This window comes from Neomonachus schauinslandi, chromosome 1, assembly GCF_002201575.2.
Source record: "Neomonachus schauinslandi chromosome 1, ASM220157v2, whole genome shotgun sequence".
NCBI classification, from domain to species: Eukaryota; Metazoa; Chordata; class Mammalia; order Carnivora; family Phocidae; genus Neomonachus; species Neomonachus schauinslandi.
In genome coordinates this window covers 14,817,209-14,844,275 of record NC_058403.1, presented here as the reverse complement: position 1 = coordinate 14,844,275, position 27,067 = coordinate 14,817,209, and the positions used below count along the sequence as shown (strand labels likewise).

Below are 27,067 nucleotides of genomic sequence, written 5' to 3'. Positions count from 1 at the left end.
TGCTCTAGGGCAAATCTTGTATTGGTTATAAGAAACTATTAGATGTTCATCATATCATTGTTTCCATATGCCAAGAATAAAAAAAAAGAAGTATTAAAAATATCTATTCATAAGGGAATGGATAAGTACAATGAGGAAGTATAGCTGACCCTTGAACAAGGCAAGGGTTAGAGTTACTGATCCCCCACACAGTCAAAAATTTGCACATAATTTTTGACTCTCTGAAAACTTAACTACTAATAGTCTACTGTTGACCAGAAGCCTTACCGATAACATAAATAGTTGAGTAACACATATTTTGCATGTTACATGTTTATGTAGTGTATTCTTACAATAAAGTAAGCAAGTAAAGGAAAATGCTATTAAGAAAATCATAAGGAAAAGAAAACACATTTACAGTACTGTATTTATTGAAAAAATCCTCATAGAAGTGGACCCACACTGTTCAAATCCATGTTGTTAAGCCTCAACTGTATTTTCAATAAATGAATTGTTCCTCTACTTGGGTTCTTTATTCTCCTAATATTTGCATAACTGTTTCCCTCTTTTCTTTCAAGGCTTTACTCAAGTTTCATATTAGCCATGAGATGCTTTCTAACTACCCTATATAATATAGCAATGGGGGGTTTTTTTCTTCAAGGACGCCTGAAACCCCGCACTCTTCTAACTTTGCTTTTCTGATGCTCCTTGTCATCATTTGAAGTACTGTATTTCCCTTTATTTATTTATTTATTTATTTATTTTTAAGATTTTATTTACTTATTTGACAGAGAGAGAGAGATAGCGAGAGCAGGAACACAAGCAGGGGGAGCGGGAGAGGGAGAAGCAGGCTTCCTGCCGAGCAGGGAGACCGATGTGGGACTCAATCCCAGGACCCTGGGATCATGACCTGAGCTGAAGGCAGACGCTTAACGACTGAGCCACCCAGGCGTCCTGTATTTCCTTTTATATATGTCTGATTCCCCCACTATTGCATTCTTGATGTCTAGAATAGTGTCAGCCACACACTATATATTCAGTAGATATTTGCTGAATGAATGAATGATGGAGTAGTAGATTTCAGTGAAAAGGAATAAACTGGAAAAGGAATAAATATGCATCAACCTAGATATATTTCAAAACTTAAGCAAGATTGATTAGGAGAGCAAACTGCTGAATGAAATATATAGACACACACACCCACAAAACACACCCACCCCAAACATCATCATATGTCTATATGACATTCCTTTAAGTAAATTAAACACCTGCATATGCATGTGCCCACATGCACATATACACATGCATGTAGACTGTGGTATTGAAAGTAAATTCTTTAATCAATGAGTGTAGAAGCAGGATATTAGTAGCTGAATAGGAGAAGGAGGGTAATTGACCTGAGTCTTTGAAAGCTATCTGATAAATACTAATGTTATTTAGAATCATACAAACTAAGGAGAATTTGGCAAAACCTCCCATCCTATTCCAACACCCCCTTTTCTCATTTCTGACAGGTGATTATTCACTTAGTCACTGATTGCCAATTTCAGAGATAGGTATCTTAGCACCTTAGTTACATATAAGACAGTGTACATAATTAGTAAAACTGTAAACTACGAACATTTAGGAACTGATCTCATTTCTTTGTCCAGAGTTGTATGGGAATGGAGGAAAGGACCTGAAAAATCCACCTCTCTCCAGGTCTAAATGTCTTCAGTGTGAGGGAGTACCAGGGCAAATGGCTTTCATTTACACAGTGCGAAACTAGGTGGTGGTGCTAAAGACTGAGCTGGAATGCAGGTGGTTTTCAATAGGTGCAGAATGAGAACTACAAATGCAATCTTTTCCAAACAGTAGAGATTTGAGTGCATTTGCTGCCAGATCCAATGTTGTCTAATTAATCCAAGGGACAGCTTGTCCTGGCAATCAAAATCAAATGGCATGCAATAATGAGAAGTGTTACTCAGTGGAGCCACAGCAGGATGAAAACATGTCAGAGCTTTGCTTCTCCAGGGGCTTTAATTTTTTCAACTCTGTAATTTTTCACCTGGATCCCATATTAAAAAACCTCAAACACTCAATACTGATCTATTAAGTAAAAGTCCAAATAAATATCAAGACAATATATAGGTGCCTCAGTGGAGAATTTCATCATCTTTTTTTTTTTTAAGATTGTATTTATTTGAGAGAGAGAGTGAGAGAGAGAGAGAGAGAGCACAAGAAGGGGGAGCGGGAGAGGGAGAAGCAGACCCCCCGCCGAGCAGGGAGCCCGATGCGGGACTCGATCCCAGGACTCCAGGATCACGACCTGAGCCGAAGGCAGTCGCTTAACCAACTGAGCCACCCAGGCGCCCTGCTTGTTAAAGTTTTAACTTCTATAATCTCAGCTCTTTCATCGTTGTTGACTACTGAGAAGTTATCTGTTATTTTTAGAACTCATTTAACACAGTGAGATTTCCTAATACACATTTATACCGGCTGACTGAGATCCTCCATCTTTGAAATAAAGAGCCCATGTCTACAAAAGCAATGTGAGGTGCCATCTTGGGGCATGTTCCAGATGACCCAGTCAAGAGAACAGCTTCCGCCTGAAATAGAGAAATTTGTTCTCTTGATGGGATGGAATTAAATTTCATTATTGTTTTCCTTTCTTTCTTTCTTTTTTTTTTTTTTTTAAGATTTCATTTATTTATTTGACAGAGAGAGACACAGTGAGAGAGGGAACACAGGCAGGGGGAGTGGGAGAGGGAGAAGCAGGCTCTCCGCCGAGCAGGGAGCCCGACGCGGGACTCGATCCCGGGACTCCAGGATTATGACCTGAGCCGAAGGCAGTTGCTTAACCAACTGAGCCACCCAGATGCCCCTGGCCTGGAACTTTTTTTTTTTTTTTAAAGATTTTATTTATTTATTTGAGAGAGAATGAGAGAGAGAGAGAGAGAGAGCACATGAGAGGGGGGAGGGTCAGAGGGAGAAGCAGACTCCCTGCCGAGCAGGGAGCCTGATGCGGGACTCCATCCTGGGACTCCAGGATCATGACCTGAGCCGAAGGCAGTCGCTTAACCAACTGAGCCACCCAGGCGCCCCGAGAATTTCATCTTCTACGCTTTGATTTTTAAAATCTTAAATTCAATGATCTCATTTATATATTCAAATTAACAATCTTCACTTCATCAAAATAGAATAAATAAATTACAATTTCATAGTGAAACAGTGGCAGGAAACAGTCCATGTTTTCAGTGATATCCCATATACACAAGCATTTGGGAGTAATTTTCACTCCTATATAGTAAATTTATTTTGGGCCAGATCAATTAGGAACTATTTATATAGTTTAAAAGTAAGCATTAGCTCAGCAAAATTTATTAAGAGTTTGGTGGATTTTAGCTTTCTGGGTTCTGTTCAATAAGCATCTTTTAAATGCCTGCAATGTACAGGCACAGCTCTGAGGACACAAAGATAAATTGACTTTGTCCTTGTTCTAGGGAAAGGTCTTACAGTGTCTGGATGAAGCACATTAAGTGCTAACACAGAGATGTAAAGTAGCTATGGAGTTCAGTGAAGGATCATCCCCAAATACAGGTTTCGGAGAGGATCACTAGAGAAAATGATAGCCCAAGTAAACAATGAAAGGCAGTGCTTTCCAGGCTGAAAGACATATGACAAAAGGGGTGTCATAAGGCAGGTTTTGGTCCAGAAAAGAGAAGCCCATCTGTCTCACTATGTGAGAAAAGCAGGGTGAATGAAGAAAACTACAAGTAAGTGTATGTTTGTAGAGGGGTGGAATACCTACTACACGCTTATGTACCATTCTTTATATGTGGACTTTATATGCCCACTTTATATGTGGACAATAGTTATAAAAGGGTTGTTCCATGTGAGAAATGATGAGGGCAGTGGGCAAGGAAGTTTGCAAAACATTTAGGATAGAATATGAACAGGACTTAATTAATTAGATGAGTGTTCTGAGGTGGTGGGAGAAGTTTGGACAACCTGTAGAAGTCTGGTTTGAGTGACAAGTTCTATTTTACTGTAATGTTTCAACCTAGTTACCAATATGATAGATATCAGGATACTAGAGTGGGTAGATAAATACTCCCAAGTTCCCTATGCATAGGTACAAAGGAAGTGCCCGTCAGAGATTGTCCTAGATTTTTTGGACCTGACCATGAGATTTATAAAAGAGATCACATCTGTGGTAGAGGTAGTTGCTGGAGAGATTTCTCTGGAGAGAGCTGTTGCCTCTCTTTGAGTCCACACTCTTCTGCCTTCAGGATGCCATTTTTGAATCCTGGTAAGTAGGATTTCAGGGGGCCATTCAGAGAAATCTGAAACAAGTTGGCTGCAGTTGGAGGAGAAGACCAATGGCTGGCTCAAACATGAGGAAGTCAAGGTAGACTATGGACTGTGGTGTGGTTCCTAGGTGACAAAAGAGGACTACTCAAGAGCTGACCAACTGAGGTGAGGGCCAACCAGGAAGTGCTGCATCACGGTCAGAGGCACTCCCAGGATACCCAAGGAAGGAATGAGTGGGTGCCAGATTTGAATCCAGAGTGCCTCAGGGGGAGTATAGTCAAGGACTAGCTACAGGGGTGAGGAAGCTCTGTACCACTGGATGTCACAGGACTGAGGAAACACCATACGCTCCCATCTAAAAGAGATCCATTGGTTGGATCAAAGAAACATTGGGAAAGACTGCCCAAAAGAAAATCATAAAGAGTCAAAGAAAATTCTTAAAAAAAAAAGACTTAGGTTTAAGAATTCCCCAGACCCGGGGCGCCTGGGTGGCTCAGTCGTTAAGCGTCTGCCTTCGGCTCAGGTCATGGTCCCAGGGTCCTGGGATCGAGCCCCGCATCGGGCTCCCTGCTCAGCGGGGAGTCTACTTCTCCCTCTCCCACTCCCCCCTGCTTGTGTTCCCTCTCTCGCTATGTCTCTCTCTGTCAAATAAATAAAAATCTTAAAAAAAAAAAAAAAAAAGAATTCCCCACACCCACCTGGGGACACTAGCTTAGACTATTTGCTGATCGCAGAGAGCACAGAGCAGTTCCAACAAGTAAGTGTCCTCACTCTCTTTGAGCCTGGTAGGAGGTACAACAGCTACTGGCTTGGTGAGGAAGGAAGGAAGGAAGGAAGGAAGGAAGGAAGGAAGGAAAGGAGAAAGAGGAGAAACCAACCACAAATCACATTCCTTCACATCTCTAGTCTTCCAGCAGACTGGAGCTCAAAGGGAAGAGAAATTTGATGTTAAATCAAGTTGGACTTCTGATGAATATTAGAATAGAACTTCTAATTACTAAGTTGAGGTTCCACTTAAAGGAACTCTAGGACTGTCATTACCTTAAGTAAACACAAAAATCATGTAAAATATGCCAATTTTCACTGAATAATTTTAAGTGGACAGTGGGAACAAAACTAAATTGTTTTTATTGTCCCACTAGTTGTGTTTGTTCGGCATCCTAGTTAATGTTGTCGTTTATTGACATTGGGTTTATGTAGCAGTAATAGATTTAATAGATAAAACAAGATTCTTTCCATTTGGGAATTTGCTGATGTGAGGGGGGCAGCAGGACAACCAAGTGAATTCATAGCTGTATGAATTTAGACCTAAGGAAGAAGTCAAGAAATACTCGTATGTTTCTCTTGAGCAATTTTTTCCCCCTCTAGCTCTTTATGAGTGATGATCACTTCAAAACCGAGATATCTATAATCCCTCAATAATCTTTGTGGCTTTATCTGCTTTGATCAAACCTACAGAAGGCTACCAAGATAAACTATCTGAAATACCATATTTTTGTGCCTCAAGAACAGTGACTACCAATCAATTATCAATCAAGTTTGAATTTCTCAGCTCAGCAGGCAATTTTCACCACTTGTCTCTCCATATTTACTTTAACTCATTTCTTGCCACTTCCACATGGGACCACTATTTCTGACCCCAACAGAACTCTTTATGCTTCATTTATACTTTTGCCGTTCACCACACTGGAACACCCTTTCAACCAAATTCTATTTTCAACACCCAATTCAGACACTCTTAACATGGGTTTCAGGCAAACCAGGGTGTTTATAAGGCCCCTGAGATTGCAGATGAATTGGTATGCCTTTCGTGGGAACAATTAAGACAGTTTTAACATAGGGTCTGTAACCCAGAAAATAGTTAAGAACCACTGACATAATCTAAAGTATATGATTCACTTCACTGTACTCACTGTTCACTGCCCTTCCCAGAACCTGTGATTACAGAGCCTCTTCTCCATGCCTCACTGTGCTCGCTCTTGCTGCAGCTGCTCCCACTGATTGCCCCACAACCAGCTGGAAGTTACTCTGGGTCCAGAGTAACTCTGACCACAGACAGGAAGTACTTTTGCTTCCTAAGCCCCCACATTCAGCTATTATTTCTCAGACTAACCTGAGATGTGGTTTGCCAGGGTTTTCTGATAACTCTACCTGGTTGCTGGTTACCTAATGTTTTGGGTCCCTCCTGAACAATCATGCATATGCTCCATGATTGAAAGTTCCCTCATTCCCTGGCATCACTGCGGTTGGCCTTCTGTGCCATGTCTATCTCCACAGAACTCCTGACTTTCCACTGTTAGGTCCTGTCCTCGTTTTTACAACTACTGCACTTCATCTTGGGCTCCAATAACAATAATGTTGATGCCAATAAGAACAATAGCAAGCGTGCAGTGCTTACCTACACTAGGCAATATATTTAATGTTTCATATGCACTGCCTCATTTCTTCCTGACAACTGCCTTACCTGATAGACATTTTTTAGCAGGACATTCCATTTATGGTAGCTGCCCTTAATTGAGCAACCACCACATACCACACATCTTGCTAGGCTATACATAGATGTAATCCCCATGAACATATGGAATGGGTTTTTTTATCTAAAATTTTTAGAAGAGGAATCTGAGAGCAAAGATCCTCAATGACTAAGTTCACTTAGATAGCAAATTGCAATTAAATCTCGGGGTCTGTGCTCCCAGTGCCAGAGTTAAATAGGCTGGCCTATTCCTCAGATCCCTGCCTCCCTGTCCCACCAGAACCTATGGTCCTGGTAGGCAAGTCTCGCTGATCCTGGTTTTTGCCTCATCGGATTGTTTCTGGATGTGATATTCACGTACTGAGTGTGTCCTAAAGTACTTGCTTATAGGTTGCATGTGTTCTTCAGTTCCTTTGCTTGTTCATTCATTAATTTATTAGTTTATTCACTTGTTTGGCATCTACCTATTGGGTGTTCATTCTATGCGAAGTCTTACTCAAAAACTAGGGAAACAAGACTGGAAAAGCACAGCTTGGAAATAGACATGTAAGTAAATATGGTGCTCTAACAACAACTATAATGGAGGTAAGGAGCCCAAATTTATGAGTCAAGGTAAGCACGCAGAAGCCAGCACTTGAGTTGAGACATAAAGGCCTTTCAGTCAGAAACAAGAGAATCTGGTAGGAGCCTAACGGCAAATTCAGGGAGCCCCAGTAGGTTCAGTAAATGCTGGGGGTTGGGGCAGGAGATGAGAGGGATGGCACAGATAAGGAACCAGATCACTGGGGAGCCTGCAGATCCTGCTGATGAGTGTAGGTTTTATCCCAGACATAGGATAGCTTCAAAGGAATCCTGCCATTACTCCCTTACGTAGAATTTATATTAGTAGATAGTAGAAACTACATCTTCCAGTTTGGGAGAAGATAGTTCCCTGTCTTGCCAAGTTAATGTTACTTGTATAATGAAGCCCCAGTACTACTTGCTGGGTAGGAATTTATAATCTCCTAATACACTTGTTTAGCAAATGCCCAGAGACATGACGCTATCACACACTCTACCAGGTTTAAAATGTTCTTTAATTCTTCCTCTTTAGTCAGCCTGAAACATTGAAGGATGGTTAGCTTGAAAGACTTGTCTGAAAGGCTTACTGATTCTAAATGATGTGCGAAGTTATCAGGGATCAGTGCACACACAACCATCTCTGAGCTCAGAAAGTTTACCTCCTGCGACGAATTTGATCTTCACCCCATCAATCCAATCTGCTGACTTGCTCCTTTACATGATTTCTGATTAGAGTTTGGAAATCCTTTAGAAAGTGAGAGTTACTAAAAGAAAGGACCCGGGGAAGTTTTAGGACCATGCGCCTTATTTCATGTTTCTTAATAAAACCTGATGCCTGCAAAGTTTTGTTGAATTATGTACTCCTTGAAAGAAACATCTACATTCTCTGACTTTTGCATGTTTTGGCCTGTCTCAGAATTCACTCTGTGCAATCTTTCAACAGACTGGGACACTACTCCTGGTCATCCCCATCCCATCTCTGCAGGTACCTATAGCCTGCCAAGAGTGACATAGAGCATCGTAACTCAGAATAAAAAAAGAGATGATCGATAAAAGCTTTTAATCCATGACCCGCCTCTCCTTTCAACCCCTAACTGTGGAGCCTGAGAATGGGGAATTTGCTCTTTGGAGTAAAAGATGGTAAAATACTTTCTTGCTTTCGATGTGGTCCCTCATCTTGGAGTTCATTCTTTCTTTAAACATCCTTAAATGTGGCTTGGTAATTTTACTTTCTTATGCAACCTAAGTACAAGCAAAAAGGTGCTTGGGGTGCTCCAAGTGTTTGATCCTAAGCTTTCATGTGGCCTCCTGCCTCTCCTTGCACTGGCAGGAGATGAAAGGAAACCAACTGTTTTCTTGTTAAAGATCAAGGTGATCAGGATGGCGACTCAGGACCTAGCCATGATCGCTGCAGGGAGAGCAGAGGCTGGGCAATGTTTTTCCATTAGGCACAGTATGTCAGATTTGTGTAGCCATCAGAAAGTGTTATTTCATTTCATGCCTATTTGTGATTTCTTTGTTGCTGTTGTTGCCGGGTTTAAATTCCTGGCATCACACTCAGTAAACTGAATGAGGCTATTATTAGTATCCCAATTGTAAGAGAAGAGCTAATATCTCAGATTCTTACTATGTTTCTGTGTTGTTCTTCACACCCTTATTTTTATCCTCACAATAATACTATGACATAGAAGGTGTTATTTCCATTTTACAGAAGAGAAAATCGAGACACGAGAGTTTAAGTAACTTGTGTAGATTATATTGCTCATAAATGTTAGTGGAGCTGGGATTTAAACCCAAGCAACCATGCCAGGACTACAGTGAGATCAGAGAGGTTCCCAAGGGCACAAAATTTAAGGAAGTACTCCCTCACAGTCTCCTATAAGCTCAAACCTGAGAGTGAGTGCCTCCTTAAATCAGGTACCCAGGGTAGTCTTTGTTGCTTGCCATACCCTAGATCCAGCTTGCTCTGGAGCCTGAGTAGTGTTAAACCTCATGCATACTGCTTCTCTGGTTCTCACCCTTATGGATCAGAGGCAGCTGTCAATGGGGAAGCAGATTAAACAAATCATGAGAGGATTTGTAGGTGCTAAAGAGACCAGCAGAGATGGAGCCCAAAGTAGGATTTCTCCTTGCTCTTGGCTGGGCATTCTTCTCTTGCACTATGTCCCTCCCATTCTTCTCTTTTAATGGCTTTGTCTCAATTCAGCCTTCTCCAATACAGAGGGCAATGAAGATATTCTTCATTTGAGAGGTAAATTTCTGCCTCCTATAGAGAAAACATTAGAGCAGCAACACAGAGTACGGTGTGTACTCAGTTAAACCTTGTTTCATTTTGTCAAGTCCAGACACACCCTGAGATGTATGTTGATGTCAAAGATAATCCAAGGATACATATCTATGAGGAATCTCAGGGTCTTAGAACAGGATTTGATGAAGAGAAGTCAAATACATCAGAGAAAAGGAAATTGTAGGGGATAGTCCAGGATCCCAGGGTAATCATGAAAAACTCACCTTCACCAAATACCCTGTACTCTTGAAAATCTTTTAGTACACTTGGTAAGTTTTGAATAGACTGGACTTTTCTGGTTTGCTGACAAATGGCAAAATAATTATTATATCATTAGGACAAAGAGGTCCTTCTATTCAGTCCTATACAACCTGATATTTAAAAAAAATCACTGGAATTATGGACTGATAATGTGAGAACTATCCCTGGTACCCTGCAGTGATGGGCCAACCCACTCTTTGTCTCAATGGGGCATGGAATAAGCACCTATGAACTTATGAGCATATGTGGAGGAGAGCCAGCAGCAACTGAGACCATAGTTGAGATGAAGGGAGGTGAATGTTATGATCTGGTAGCTTTTTTGAACTTCTCATCATCACACTAGAAAGTTCCTGGTCAACAGTCTTTTATCAGTGAAATCCCAGCAGATTGGATGATGATAGTTTCTCCTCTTTTATAGATATCATGCCAACAGAGCCATGTGGGAAGACCACACTAAATGAACAAGTCAAATCACTATGGCTAGGAAAGAACTGGGCCATGAATGAGTAGCACTTGCCTCTTTGATTAGGTTCATAAATCTGGGTCCAAGGCGCCATGGCTTGTGTCGATGACACTGTAAGGAGCTGACAGTCAGCTGGGAAGCCCGATGGGAGGCAATGGCCACCATGTACACTGCATCATACATCAGAGCTGCTTCAGTCTGTGGAAGAAAACACACACCACATCTTCAATTCCACCTTTGTTTCCCTTCTTTTACCTGCATAATCATTCTACCTGCTTCCTTATCTCCTATTTGTCTGATCTCAACAACTATTTATTCTCCAGCTGAACAGTTTTCACTCTCTGATAGCTATTTTTCTCTAAAATAATACCTCATACTCCACAGTAAATTGGAGTGATAGCTCTGCTTTGTTTTGAGTTCTTAAAAAAAAAAAAAAAAAAAACACCTCACATCAGCCACAAAAGACTTGATTCAGGGAACAAACATTTTTGGAGCACTTTCTATGTTAAGCATGGTGTTAAGATCAACTACATTGAGTTAGAAGCTACTAAACCTCAACATTTCAATATCAGATTTTGTTTCTCAGGACTTATACCTATTTATACATTTATTTACTTGTTTCTATTTGGTGGAAAGAAACAGCTGCTAACAAAGCTAATAGGTAATTTCCAAATAGGGATACTTTGTTGGTCACTTCCATTTACCAGAGTCAAGAAGGTTTGAGTTGTGGAATCAAATCCAACAGCACATTGTGGAAGACCTTTTGACCACAGACCTGTGTAACTTGTGTGGAATATGCCTACTTTTGTCAGCATTTGCTTTTTGATAGAGAGTGTAAGTAGCCCTTGCTTTTGGGCATTGAGCATCTCATTCTTCCCCTCCTCATGAAATTTCTCTCATTTGCAAAATTTCACACAAAACTGCTAGCATTTTATAAAAAGTATTGCTCTATGGTATTCTTCAAGGATAACATTGTATAATACCTTCACATTTTAGTTGAGGATTTTCACTGGAACTTCATTTGAAATTCTCAACAATCTCCCCAAATCAACAGAACAGATAGATAAAACTACTTAGGTAGAAAAACTGACCCCCAGACAGGATATTGACTTGTGTAGGGTCCTACATATAACCGGTAATTGGTAGAGTTAAATCAAAGATCATTATGTTTGTTTGTTTGTTTTTTCCCCCAGAAATCTGTTGATTCGCTCAACATTTACTATGCACTTATTGAGAGCATGTCTTAATGGAAGTGGAAAGAGAGGGTAAGGGTTACTACATCTCACACTTCATCCATCTGTGAGTCCAGAGTTTATCCCCACTTTAAATCTATATCCTGTGCAATCTCTATCTTTGCATTTTCCATATGCATTTATAGTGACAGCAGTTTCTCAATAAGAACATGAGTTTTGTGAATGCAGAAATGTTCCACTTCATTCTTTAGTTGATAACACAGTTACTGGCACATAAACGATATCTAAAGTTGTTTAATAAATGCTTGCTGAAGGAACTAATGTTATTTCACGCCTCAAAATAAAATACATTTTTATGAGAACTGTATAATCCCATGGTTTTAAGATGTACTTCTAAGATAAATTGTTTCACTTATATGATTGACATATAGAAGTTAGGTTGGTAGTGGTGGTGGTGGTGATTGGTAAAGCTTAAAAAAATGTTTTGATCATTTCTGCTCAAAACTGGTATACAATCAGTTTCATAGATAAGAAAACTGAGGCTCAGGAAAATTAGGTGATTAGGCCAAGGCCACTCTGCTAATCAGCTGCCTGGCCAGGGTTTGAACCCATGACTATCTGATCCTAGCACCCATGTTCTTCACTACTCTGCTATGCTAATCTGGTGTAATTGAAGGAGAGTAATCCATTGGCAGAATGAGACTTTTTGAAACTCAATCAATAATAATAGTGACTTTTATCAAGTTCTTATTATAGGTCGGGTACTTCTCTAAATACTTTGCAAACACTGTATCTTCACCATAACCTTTACTCCTTTATGGGTAAAGATATGACAGGTTAAATGGCGTCCCCAAACTAGTGGTGGGAAGATCAAGATTCAAACCCAGGAATTTGGTGCTCAACCATGAAGCTAAGCTGCCTCTGAAACAAATATTTGTCGGATGACTTAATAATTACAGTAATAGCTCAATTATGGTGACTGTTCATGGACAACTTACTACACACCAGGCATTATAAGCATTCTACACATGTCATCACCTTAAATTACTGAAACGATGCCTTTAAATAGGTATTGTCCCCATTTTGCCAACAGGAAAATAGAGACTTGGAGAAGGAACTTTAGGAAATAACTTTGATAACTTGCCTAACTTACTAGGCAAGTGAGAATTTCAAAGTAGGATGTAAACTTAGATTTTGGAACTCATGCCCTTAATTGCTATCCTATTGGGACCTGGACCATTTTAGCAGTGGAATATACTTTTTTACAAATTTGTATGTTTATTCACTAATTCACTAATTGAAAGATTTGATAGAGAAGTGTGAGGAGTGAAGTTTTGATCGAGCTTTTCCATAAGCTGGGCTTAGGAAGGATTTTGACTTTCTTTGTTAAGGCTGCCTCCACACTGGGCTGGGTAATAACATGACTCAAAACAATGGGCCTGATCAGTCCTTTTCAGATTCAAAGAAGAAAACCATTTATTCTAAAACCACGCTTCCCTTTGACATGCAATGTTTTCTTAGATGGAGGAGACATGTCTCTACTTATTTTATAGCACTAATAAACCACCCCTGAATTTCCTTCCCTTCTTAGTTCTGTGCTGGAGGCTAGCTTACCGAGCAGCAACTCTCGAGTCATTTTAGGTAAATATAAAAGAAATTGGCCTGTGTTTCAGATTTTATTTTTCTGAAGGTGTTTATGTTCACATTTTATTTATATCAAAAGCCTGGATGAAACCACATTACTCAGTGCCCCTAAGAAAATCTCTTTACCACAACATGGATCATGAAACAAGCATATGAAAAGCAGTCTCACACCATGTTTTGGTTATCAAAACAGTGGGCAATAAAGGGTTAACTCAGCAGGACTGGGGTGCTCACACTCTATGTATTCCAAAGAAAGGACTGGCTTTTGACTAGCTTCTGGGAGATAATGTCCGAAACCTTGGACTGTCCTGCCTGATCATAGTGTTTGTGTATTCTTTGGGGTAATGGGAGATGCTAGACAGTTTAACAATGTGATTTATGGTGAATGCCTATTTTTGTTCATCTGGGGCCCTGGGTCATGCTGTATCAGTTTGCCCTCTGGAAAGGCTAGAGACTGAGTAAGGTCAGCGACGGGATGGTCTATGCCTATGTGACTGACTGACACCAAGTCTTGGGTGAGCTTCCCTGGTTGGCAACACTTCATACATGTGGTCCCACATCATTGCTGTAGAGATTGAAGTACTGTCAATGCAAATTTCCTGGGAGAGGACCACTAATAGTTCCCACATAGTTTCTCCTGGACTTTGCCCTTTGCAACCTTTTCCTTTGCTGATTTTAATCTATACCCTTTTGCTGTAATGAACTGTCAACTAGGAGTTTAACAGCTCTTCTGATTTCTGTGAGTCCTTCTACCAAATCATCAAACCTGAATGTGGTCTTGGGGATCCCAACGCAATCCAGTGAGATGTGGCCCCTTAGGAATGAGGACTAACAGCAGGATATGGCTTTATAGACTCCTTACATTTTGCTGTCTTCCTGGTATGTAACATTGTTGGAAAAAAATGGAGGAGATTGGAGTTCTGAAGGAAGAACTTAGTCTTTGTGGAGCAAATGGGCAAAAAGTATAGATTTCCCATCTTCTCTGGAAATTCAGAAATATTCACTAACCTGATATGGATGGACAAGGCAGTTTTCTAAAAGAGAAGCTTTTCCAAATAACACCCTTCCCCGTCATTTCCTAAATTTACTCTCTCACTGATTCCTCTATTAAAATCCTAATATCTCACCACAGCATAGAGCTAGCAGGAATTTGTCTCTTAGTATGAATTAGCTAGTTTCCTTTGTGCGGGTGGATGCCGCCGGGGAGCCAAAGTGGTGGGAGAGGCAGTGAACATCCTGAGCATCCAGGATGCTGGCAAGAGCAACCCACAAGTAAACTGGGGTTTGAAAATGGTCTGGGGAAGGTAGCAAAGATATAATCAAGTGCTCACAATCTAGAAATTCAGTAATTAGGGCAGCAACTCTAGAAAATCCAGTGAAACGTGGCACAGAGGTTGGCATATTATAACTTCAATATGCATTTTTCAGCTTTTGAGAGACACAGTGAGAAATTGGGAAAAGAGGACCATATGTGGAGTTGGAAAGCACACCTGGGTGATTCCCGGGGTCACACAAGGTCACACAGGTCCCTGGCAAGGAGCTATCTTGGGCTACATGCACAAGCCAAGAAATACGTCTCTTGTAAACAAGTAAGGATTCTGCCTCTGCATTTCAGAATGTCTTTTGTTCCTTTATTCATTACAAACTGGCGTAGAAGCAGGTACCATCCAGGAAAATTCAATTCTATGTCCTGGAGGTTTTGTATATATTATCTAATTTAATCTGTAAAGTAACACTGTAAAGGATTATTACACAGATTTACAGATAAGCAAGCGGCTCAGAGAAGCTACATAACCTAGTCAAGTCATTTATTTATTCAGGGGACATAGCCAGTACTTAATCTAGGCTTTCCTCATCTGCAAGATCTTGCTTTTTCCACAGAATTCCACAGCCTGTTGTCTTTCATCACGGGATCAGCAGTGGACACTCAGGTGGACACTCAAAGGTGCCTCCCTCTTGGATCATGATTATAGGAAATGCTCACATGTAACATAAGGCTACTGACTGAACTTGATGCTGTGAATGCATTTGAAGAACTGGGAAGGCCAATGACAGATCAAAGTTGTGTTGTTTCTATGATTCCCGTGCACTATTGAATCACACACAATTTTTGCTCACAATCAGAGAGGAATCCACCTAAAAATGGGCCACTCCATTATCCCAGTCTATCCAAAAGCCAGTAGATTGAATCAGCCCAAGTGCTAAGAGAAATTTAAATGTAGTGAAAAGAAATGAAGTAGATTTTGTAAAATTACTCCAAACTTCTATTGAGTTAACACTTCAGTTGATAAAACACTTTCTTTTTTTTAATCTCAGGATATTTTAAATAACGAGTTTCACTATTTTTGAACTCTATTGACTCAGTACCAGGTTTCTTAATTAACACAATTTTGACCCTATTTTTAAAGTCAATATTTTTTTTTCGTTAATTAGATCTATGCATCTTAAGTCTGGAGTCAAAATTTTTCAGCTTGGACATGATTTTTGGATTTGGATATGTTTTGACATATATAATATTATTTGAAGATATTATTAGTGTATGATGTTCTAAGAAATTTTTAATAGTTAAAAATATGAAAGAGGAGGGCGCCTGGGTGGCTCAGTTGGTTAAGCGACTGCCTTCGGCTCAGGTCATGATCCTGGAGTCCCGGGATCGAGTCCCGCATCGGGCTCCCTGCTCGGCAGGGAGTCTGCTTCTCCCTCTGACCCTCCTCCCTCTCATGCTCTCTGTCTCTCATTCTCTCTGTCTCAAATAAATAAATAAAATCTTTAAAAAAAAAATATGAAAGAGGAAATTAGATAAGTAGGTGGAAGTAAAAACACATGGGTATTTTTAAACATATTTTAAAAAATTTCTAAATTATATATTCATACAAGCATCTGTATATGTATGTAGCACACACAAAAATATAACTATAAAAGGCAACAGGAAAATTCGCCTTGGCGTGTAGTGGTATATAACGCATATGATTTCAGAGAACACAACTCTATTCTAGTAATGGCATTACTTAAATATAAATAGCTGTTAGTCTACTTCAGGATAATCTTTATCTTCACTACGCATGCCTATTTTTTATTTATAGGAACTCTCTTTGGACTTTTACAGACTTATTTCAGGGCTATATGAATATTTTTCATGTAACATCTTGGTCTTAGCAGAAGCTCAATTCCTATTTATTTAGCATTAGTTCCCTTATTAGATACATATTTATTGAAAGCCTGCTTTGTGCCGGGGCTTTTCTAGTGCTGGGGATAAAGCAGATCACAAAAAGACAAAGCCTCTGTCCTCATGGAGTTTATGTTCTCGTAGGGGAAGCCACGAAGCAAACAAATCGAAATATAGCATATGAGGTCATAGGGCTACAGGGCGAAGGAAAACAGGCCATGGGAGAGAGAATAACAGGCCTCTCTGCTGAAATGCATTTAAACAAATGGGAACAGGGGAGGGTTTTAGGCAGTGAAAACCACAAATGCTACAGACACAAGAAAGAGTGAACCATGAGATCTGAGGAATACAGACCCCGTGGAACTGAAACCACGGGGCTTTTCATCAGGAAGGTAGGGAAGAAAATGGTTTCAGTACAGAGGCAACCTGAGAACAAAGATTTGTTAGATCTGGGCCCTGGCTTGGGGACACGGCATGTGCTCTCTTGACTCAGAGATTAGTCCACTGGATACTTTTAAACCTACCCTTTAAACTTGCTATAACTCAGTTTCCACATCCCCAAATTGGCCCCCTTTACTAGAAGCCAAAACGAAACCATGAACTGCAAAATGGCCTCTTCGAGTAAGTAAAGGTCAATATTACTTCATGGGATCAATTTCAAACTATATTTTTTTTCTTTTTATTGTGTCTTTATGAGATGATGGATGCTAACTAAACTTATTGCAATTATCATTTCATAATATATGTAAGTCAATCTGTTATGCTGTGTACCTTGAACTTATACAATGAAGTACATCAATTCTATCTCAGTAAAACTGAGGGAAAACCAATCTGCATGGGATCTGACTTCGAGTGGGTGCTGTGTTCTACCATTTTTTTTTTAAGATTTTTTATTTATTTATTTGAGAGAATGAGAGAGAGAGAGAGTACATGAGAGGGGGGAGGGTCAGAGGGAGAAGCAGACCCCCTGCCGAGCAAGGAGCCCGATATGGGACTCGATCCGAGGACTCCAGGATCATGACCTGAGCCGAAGGCAGTCGCTTAACCAACTGAGCCACCCAGGCGCCCTCTACCATTTTTTTTGACTAGTATAGATATGACCTGATATATCTACTCTCCCCACATTTAGTGCCCTGGTGAGCCCTTCTCTTCTGCTCTGATAAATCTCCATTTCCTTTTTTATAGTTTATAATAACAACAACAAGAGCAACAACAAAGACTAGAAATCCTTTTCTTAGGTGAGATGACAGTAGTAAACTTTAGGCAAAACGGGACCTCTTCCATCCCTCGGGACTTGGCTCCACCATGCTTTCTGCCCATGGGACTGCCATTTGTCCAGGCCACTGGCAGTAGTCCTGGGGGAGTAGCAGAACCCCATGCCTGGCCTGAGTTGGTGTGACTTGCGTGGCTCTATCCTTGTTCAGTGATTTTCCTCATCTCAGTCAATATGTACAAACTGTCCTGTCAGCTAAGTATAATTGAATGCAATAGATGCTTTTTTTGGTAAATTAAGCCATTCTTGTGATGAATATTTAATGTTTGGCATGAATCCACATGCTGTGTTAGCAGATCCAAACTGTAACTTTTTTAGTGGTATATACCAAGGACAGGTAACAATTATTGGAGATCTCAGCCTGTGGTAGAAATCTCACTGGGAGGCAAGGTGGGTAGACAGAGGGTTTGAGCCATATTTGAACTCACTGGAATTACAAATCCAAGAGGAAGAAGAGAGAAACAGGTGTATCAGCATACCTCTCTGTCTCTGACTCTTTTTTTCTCTCTCTCTAGCTTGCCCCCTTCCTTTTCAGAAGGTCTAGTATTTCCCTAGATATTCTTTACTTGTTCCTATTCAAAGCAATGTTTCAAATAACCCAAGGCTCATTTGTATCAAGATGCTTTCCATCATTATCTCTCAGAATACTTTGTATTCTTTAAGAGTTATTTCAGGTTTGAAAAATAGTCAGGGAGGGGCGCCTGGGTGGCTCAGTCGTTAAGCGTCTGCCTTCGGCTCAGCTCATGATCCCAGGGTCTTGGGATCAAGCCCCGCATCAGGCTCCCTGCTCCTCGGGGAGCCTGCTTCTCCCTCTCCTGCTCCCCCTGCTTGTGTTCCCTCTCTGGCTGTCTTTTTCTCTGTCAAATAAATAAAACCTTTAAGAAAAAAAAAAAAGAAAAACAGTCAGGGAGCTTGAACATGGAATCATCCAGAACCACTTCATTCATTCATTTATTTTTTTCTATTCATTTGTTTCTCATAAAAAATGGTAGAAAAAGAAAAGAAATCCCAAGTTCATTTCTCTGCAAGATGATCAGTTATCGGTAAATTGCATCTTAAAAGCAAGAGTGCTTCTCCGAGGATGGGAACAGAGAATGAAATACTTTGCCAATTTCAAATGCTATTACCTGCCCACATTCCCAGTATCTTTCCCTTTAGATGACACGATTCCTACATAGAAAGCTTTTAAAAAAAATTTCCTGCTCTTTTCTTCATCATGCAGGGAGCTTCATTAGAGAAATAAAGCTAGGGTAGGTGCGTTTGACAACAAAAGACAAATGATGTTAGTGAGAAGCTCTCTGATGAGGCAGTTTGCAATTTATCTGTTCAGCAGAGTGCCTCTCCCCTGTCAGGAGGTGGGCCTGGCATCTGCTTTGAGAGGAACACATGGCTGGTGTGAATTACTGTCAATGTCTGCAAAGGTGTTCCTGTGCATATCCAGGCAGGAAGAATGTGAACACACCAACAGTATGTGAATCTGGCGTTTTTCCACGTGTGCACCGCTCGCTGAGATGCGGCAGAAATGAGGAAGGCAAACTGGTTCTGCATCACTTTTGTAGGCAGCTTGCTCCTCTTCTCCTTGCCCCCCTTCCCAAGGCCACATTCCCAGGCCTGAAACTCTCTCCACTCAGCCTTGCTTTGGTTTCTTATTTGTCTCCATTTGGCTGACAGTGATGGCTACTCCTGTTAACTTTTTTTTTTTTTTTGGTCAAAGGCACATACAGTCAGAAAGCTGAAAGCAGCAGTTTTTGATAGTAGCCCTGCATAGGCTTTCAAATTACCTAAAAAGTTTACTCCTTCTTTTCTCATTCAAGTCAAGGCACAGGTTATAATACTTTCACTCACACTATAGAAGTCATATGAGATTCTTAACCTAACCCCTAAAGGAATGCAAACATCATCTCAAATGATTTTATTTTAAGACTACTTACTGTCATCATGCCATCCAAGAGGCCAGTCTCCGGCCTGGGGGGGGGCCTGCAGTCTCTCCATGGACCACTTCTCAATGATGGAGGACACGTGAGGGTTGTCAATATTAAGCAGCCGAAACCCAGTCATGTTTACACCACTGTACCTATAGAGTTCCAGATCTAAAGCAAATAAGTCCTGCACAGTATTAAAAATGACAAAAGAAGAAAGAGTTAACATTTTCAGTGTTCTTTATGCAAAACAGAATAATGATTGCAGAAGCAACAGGTAGATTAAAACTAAAATAGCCGTCCTCACACTGCTTCATGAAAGAACATTTCCCATTGTTCTTCCCTTGCACGCTGCCTGAGAAACTCTAAGAGTGAGCAGTTTTCATTTTCCTCTATTTTTTGCAATACTATCAGAATTTGGATAAATCAGGAAGAGGAATTTGGCTGTTAATAATTAGTATGCCCTTGGGCACAGGTTACAATATTCTGAGAAGTTAGAGTTCTGTTTCTAGAATATAGCGTTTGGGGAGTTGGAAGGAATCTCTGTGCCCATTTGGTCCAATGCTTTTATTTTACAGATGAAGACTCTGAAGTTCTGAGTGGTGATGTGACCAGTCCAAGGATGACCCAATTGTCAGTGGCAGTACTGCTCTTCTCCATCACTTCTTGCTGCCTCAGATCTTGTAAAGGAGATGAAATTTGAACTTGCATATGCATGTGATAGGAAGATCACTTCCAGCAGGAAAAAAATACCATTCCCTGGCTCATTGACCCGTGCCCCATACAATGAGGGCATGAAGAACGTTCACTGGACGCAAGCTCTGAGTAAGAAGTGAAGGGTTCTCTTCAGAGAATAAACTGGAGCATAGGGTTGTGTGAACACGAGTATCATAACAGTAGAACTAATTCCCTTTCAGACAATGTTTCAGGAAGAAAAGTTTAACCCACTCGTGTTTTCCATTACAGATGAGGCTGAGTGTAATCCAGAGGTTTATGCTGATGCATATTTATTTTGTTAAAGATTTTATTTACTTATTTATTTATTTTTATTTGACAGAGAGAGAGAGAGCATGAGCGGTGGGGGTGGAGGGGAGGGACAGAGGGAGAGAGAGAGAAGCAGACTCCCCGCTGAGCAGAGAGCCTGACTAGGACCCTGGGATCATGACCTGAGCTGAAGGCAGATGCTTAACCGACTTGCCCTTGTTGATTCATATTTAAAATGATATAAAATTTCAACTTTCTTCTTGTGAAGAAAGGTTTGACTCTAACATATGTCATTAAAAATATCTCACATTTAGAATAAACCAAACTTTCATAACATTTAACAGGAAAAAAAAAAAAGAGAAAAACTTCCATAAAAATTTCCTAACAGTGTAACTCTTTTATGGAAGTGCAATGCAAGTTAGTATATGATCAGCGATGGCCGTGGTTCCTAAGGAGAAGTAGCTTCAGAAACACCTCATGATCTGTATTTGCAGAAGATACGCACAGATTTGTTCTTTTGAATAATTCTTTACACTGCTATCCTTTCCCAAGATAATGTTGGATTCGACTGTAGAGCTTTAGGAGGGCAGATCTGTGCTTCTGGCTCAGTATCAGAAAAAGAGTACTGCCTTCTCAAGTGTTATATTTTCCCCCCTCGTACTACATAACTTTCTTCTTTAAGTTTTATCAATGCTCATGGGCAAGAATGGTAAAAATATAAAAAGCAAAACATGGCAGAATGCAGATAAAACCAAAGGAAAATGCTTAACGAAGTAAATTTAAAGAATAAGACCCTGAAAAGAAAGATTTCCTTTAACATGCTCAGTGAATGGAAGGAAAACTACTCAAACTACAAGAAGTCAGAAAATTCCAGGATACATATGGTATCCCTCATGGACTCCACAGTACATAATGCAGTGTGTTAAAATGAATACTATATACAGGTGCAAAATTAGGTTGACCTACAAACTGAGGTTCCTATGCAATATAGAATATGGAAAGTCCAGGGTCCGATTTTTAACATCTGCTTGTCAGTGAAGAATGAAAAAAGAAGACTGTGAGGGCAAGTTGTTTGTTCCCAAATTGTCTCCTTGAAGACCAGACTTTTCAGGTTTCATTGTTCAAATTCTTTCTCAAATTTCAACAAAACCAGCTCTTAGGAGTGTGCACAGCCAGGGATGATAGGAAGTTCTGAGGCAGGTGTCCATGCTGCCATGAGCAGAACCCAGGTGTTCACGGTGATGGGGGAAGGGCTGTAGTTGTGACCTGACTAAGATGCTTTGGAGTTCTCAAGGGTTTCTTCAACTGTTCTGACAGAAGCTCTAATTAGGATGTCAATGATGGGAGGGACGATCATGGAAACTTTAGTTCAAGGTTTTCTGCCCTGCATCCCACTCCCTTGCCCCAAGCTCTGGAACAGTGATGATTTTGGCACCTGCCCCAGTACATTGGTCTCACGATGTCCACTGTATCCTCATGCTTCCTGAGATACTTGAGTGAGGAGTGCTTCCATCAAGAGTATGTATTCAAGGACAGCTGCCTGCTTCCCGTTCCAAATTCTTTTATTTCCCTTACTCACCAGCTTACCTTGCCAGTTTCATTTGGTAAAATGTTACTCTTAGGAAATTTCCCAGAACCTGGGTATGTTTCACTGGACACACTGTTACAGATTAACAAAGAAAATTGGTTTTGTGTTTTCTTCTCCTGTGAGAAAGTGGAGTGTGTGCGCGCACGTGTGTGTGTGTGTGTGTGTGTGATTTTTAAAATTGAATGAGAGCTATCACATCATTTTGATGTGTTAAATGCCCTGAATCATTCTCCCTTGATATGATAATCTCAAAATTTAGGATGTTATGGTTTCTTTTGAATTTCTTAGGCTCAGAACCATGATTTTTTTTTTTTTAAAGATTTTATTTATTTATTTGAGACAGAGAGAATGAGAGAGAGAGAGCACATGAGAGGGGGGAGGGTCAGAGGGAGAAGCAGGCTCCCCGCCGAGCAGGGAGCCCGATGCGGGACTCGATCCCGGGACTCCAGGATCATGACCTGAGCCGAAGGCAGTCGCTTAACCAACTGAGCCACCCAGGCGCCTTGATTTTTTTTTTTTTAATGGTGAAAAATGTTCGCTGTGCAAAGCATCTCCCATGCTCCTTTTCTTGATGATCTTCAAAACACCTGGTCGGTGACCCCTGGCTAACCTAGCTATCTAGTGGACACAAGCAAGTAAATCACAAAGGATCAAAAAAGCCAAGATACACTTTAGTGTGCCTTCTAATGTATGTAGAAAATGTAGATGATTCTTCTTTTTGACTAGTTTGCACTTTGACAGTTCCTATTTAATGAAAGTATCATTTTAATCCCTTTCCAGATGCACATGCACTGACGCTAGTTAAAAAAAGAAAAGAAAGAAAGAACCTGCTGTTCAGCATTTCTGGATTTGCAGGATTCTTAGGAAAGTAAGATAAATCTCCATGACACTATCCTGCCTCTGACACTGGTGGGGCTGAAATAACTGGAGACGTTTCCTATAACATAGAATTCATTTCCACCTGAAGTGCTTACCAGGGTTGTGAAAAAGTAGTGATAGTACTCAGTCATCATGCCCATGAACAGAATCTGCAAAAGAGAAACAAGGGGAAAGAGAAACAGAATTATAATAAGAAATAGATCATTAGCTAGGAAATTGCAATAGCTTGAGGACATAGAGCAGGAAGGGGCTTTGGAAATCCACAGATTCAGCAGATCAGAAACCTGAGACAGATCAGTGGCTGATGGGGAGCTGATGTGGGCTGATGAGGATCCAGGCCATTAACCTCCATCCAGTGTTCTTTCATTAGACGATCTTTCATATGTTCGATCTTCACTGAAGTGGTAGGTCTAATTTAAATGTAAAAAAATTAAAAATAGCTTATGCGCAACAAATTTAATATTTGGATCCGACCTTAATAACAGTGTTTTGCTGTCCTTATTGACTAAGTGTCTGAGTAACCCTATGCTTAGATAGATATTTTATTGATCTCCTTAGCTTTAATACTTATCATACTGCCTCAGAGAAGAACTCATTAAATGTTGAATTGCAATACTGGTATGTAGATATATTTAAAAGAGGTTTTATACATATGCATATCTCTGAAGCCTTTCTCTCTACTGCTTTCCCATCTTATCCCACAGTATGAGTAGGGGAAAAGAGGATTTGTTTATAGATAGAAGGATGGGGACTCTTCTTGTACAAATGTCACACAGCGTCTTAATTTTGATCCTCAGTTACCTCTTGGGATCTTGACAGTTCCAGACATTCTGTGTGTATTGTTTTTACCTGGTAGGGAAGGGGGAAAAGGAGTGAAGAGAAAGGACAACGGTTCTAGGTAGAGTAAGTTTATTAAAATGTGATCTTACTTTTAGATTCCTGGAAATGGTGTCCACTGAGAAGAAACAGTTGCAAATGATTTGGAGATAAGGAAAGGTTTCTGTATCTTCTAAATCAAGGGTATCACCTTCCTTGGGTGGGGAGAGGTCAGCAAAGGACTATTTCAGTGCCATTTCTTGGTATTTGTATAGAAATAAACAGAGAACTCTCAGAAATAAAATTTCCAAGGCAGTTTTCCCCACAACTCTGATAAACTCTGAATGCAAATGAGAATCCCCTCTGGAAGTTTTAAAATTAGATATTCTTCGACTCCATCACAGAGATATCCTGAACTGGAATTCCTCAGAGAAGAGCCTGGGTTTCTGTATTTCACAGCAGTGGTTGAGAAACACACTCCGTGGAAAACATGTCCACTCACACCAAAGAACAGGCTTTCATAACTTCAACTGAAGAGATGGATTGAAAGGTCTCAGGAAAGACAACAGCGTGTTATCAGAGGTCCTAGAAAGTGCCTAAGATATGTAAACTCGAATGATTTTGCGTGAGAAGGGATACAGAATGAAGAGGGTATTCCATGACAGCACAGGACACACCAATCCTGCACTTCTTTTGCCCTCTCTGCTAATGTGGAGACCAGAGGAATTTTAAAAAGGGTAGAATTGCTTTAGGGCCATCAATAACGTTTAAAGCCATGCATAGTGAGGTCTTGTTAGCTGGTCTCTTATATCATTGGAGCATAAGGAGCTAACCTGCTGGGGTCAGTCAGGAATCCAATTTTTCACTTTAATCATTAGATAGTGTAACTGCAGTCAAGACTACCTCTTCAGAGAGGACGGGGCAAATTTTATGTCAAGATAGAGGGCTAGACACTAAGATTTAAAATATTGTTTCTGAAACTGAAAAAGAAACAAAAAGGCACCTGAATTTTTAGCTTTTCACTTGGGCTGACTTTTCTTTTAAAATTTGGTTATGGAGACATTTGGGCACCAGTTGACGGCATAGGCTTCTCCCCCACTTTTTAAGCAACCATTCAACTAATCCTTCTTATTATTTTTTAACTCCTGGAGGCAAATATTCGTTTGATATATGAATCAACGTATATTGATTCGTATCAGTTCAATACGAATTGTGTAATGTTATTGAAAGGGCTAGATTTTTTACTGTCTATCAATCTAAGTCAATGATATGAGGTCAAGGGTTATTTAATAAGAATAATTCTGGTAAGAAACAACCATTATTAAAAGAACATATTAGTGGGGGAGCCTGCGTGGCTCTGTCGTTAAGCGTCTGCCTTCGGCTCAGGTCATAGTCCCAGGGTCCTGTTACCGAGCCCCACATCGGGCTCCCTGCTCCGCGGGAAGCCTGCTTTGATATACCTCTTATTTAATGTTAGAAAAAAGTTATGAAGATGCAGTGAATATTCAGCTAACAGGTCTACTTTTATTGCAGAAAGAACCCTTGGGTCCTCTAAGTATGCCTTTCATTTAGCACACTAGAAAAATCTCTGTTCTTGACTTTCCTGCCTGGTGCCTGGGTCAGTGCCTCCTGGTTCTTCCCTTGAATATCTTAGAAATGGTAATTAAGAAACAGGTAGAGTCCAGCAACCCTCAGTTTTTTTCCTGAGATTAAGAATTCCTCAAAAACTAATGATGTAATGTATGGTGATTAACATAACAATAAAGAAAGAAAGAAAGAAACGGGTAGAGTCATGAATCATTCACCTGCCACCTTTGTGGACTCTCTAGGACACAGGTGAATGAAAAGCTTCTGGGTAAGAATAAAGCCAGTAGCACCAAAAGTGATGATTTGAAAACAACTGTCCATGTGAGAGTCTGTGGACTGGTTGGGGCCAGCATCTCTGTTGTTTAATAGTAGTATATTTTATAAATGAAAGTACTGCATTCACATGACGATTTTCTCTCTGCACGTTGGTATTTCAACTAAAAGTCATTAGGGATTAAGAAAATGTCACATCAAGATAAATGTCAGTTTTTCAAATAAAAAAGTATAGTCATGATATGGGGAGTTTTCTGATCTTTGCAAAACTGACTTTTTCCTTAGAAAAACTACCTTCTTTGAATTTTGATAGTGTACTTGTCTGCCAGACTAAGCGGGAAGGGCTGACCCAGGCAATGTATACTTTACCAAGGCAGTCTTGCTAGAAACTAGCTCTGGCTATCTTTAAATCATTTTTTAATAGCACAACACATCACATCACACACACTAATGCGTAGTAAGTGGGGCCGTCAATACTATTCATATTGATGGGATATTATCCTTCATTGCTTCCACTAATATGTTCTTTTAAGATTTTTTTTTTTTCTTATTTGACAGAGAGAGATACAGTGAGAGCGGGAACACAAGCAGGGGGGAGTGGGAGAGGGAGAAGCAGGCTTCCCGCAGAGCAGGGAGCCCGATGCGGGGCTCGATCCCAGGACCCTGGGACTATGACCTGAGCCGAAGGCAGACGCTTAACGATGGAGCCATGCAGGCGCCCCCACTAATATGTTCTTTTAATAATGGTTGTTTCTTACCAGAATTATTCTTATTAAATAACCCTTGACCTCATATCATTGACTTAGATTGATAGACAGTAAAAAATCTAGCCCTTTCAATAACATTACATATCTATAAGAGGGATAGTACTGAGTATCTACTACTCTTCTTGATTTTAGAAGACCCATAGTTTAGACATAATTTGTACCATTGCCAATTTCCCAGCTGGAAGGACAAATGGCAGGATTGCATTTCCTGCCCCCTTGTGTTTGGGTGGGGCCATGTGCTGGTTTTGGCCAAGGAGGAAGGAAAGATACTGACATAGGGCCATCCTCTAGAGATTTCACCCTGATAGATGACTAATGAGGTTATGAGGGCCGTGGCAAGCTGTTTTTGTTCTGAATAGATACACTTTTCTGTTTCATGAGTATTGCAAGGCATGTAAATGCTCTTTTTATGACTTTGTTTTGAATGCTGGAGAGTTGAAGGTGAAAATTGTGGGTTTTCCTTTAGCAACAAGAATACAAGGTATATATTCTGTGTGTGCCAATGCCATTCAGCTTTGTTTTTCTTATCTAATTTCCCCCCTTCTTTCCAACTCCTCTCCTTTTTTAAAAAAAAGTATTTATCACTTTGTTTCAAGTGTATTTTCTAGGCTGAGTTAATTCCTTGTGTAATAAATATATAGCACATAATAAATAATCATGG

The 27,067-nt window shown here is 40.3% G+C and overlaps 1 protein-coding gene across 1 annotated transcript in view; it reads right to left on the bottom strand.

Annotated features, from left to right (window-relative positions):
* Window positions 1-27,067, bottom strand: part of GRIK1 (glutamate ionotropic receptor kainate type subunit 1) — a 378,577-nt gene that overhangs the window by 87,389 nt on the left and 264,121 nt on the right. The window contains 4 exon segments of the mRNA XM_044913681.1: window positions 10,372-10,515; window positions 19,525-19,566; window positions 19,568-19,699; window positions 23,059-23,112. Of these exon segments, the coding sequence (XP_044769616.1) occupies window positions 10,372-10,515; window positions 19,525-19,566; window positions 19,568-19,699; window positions 23,059-23,112 (372 nt within the window).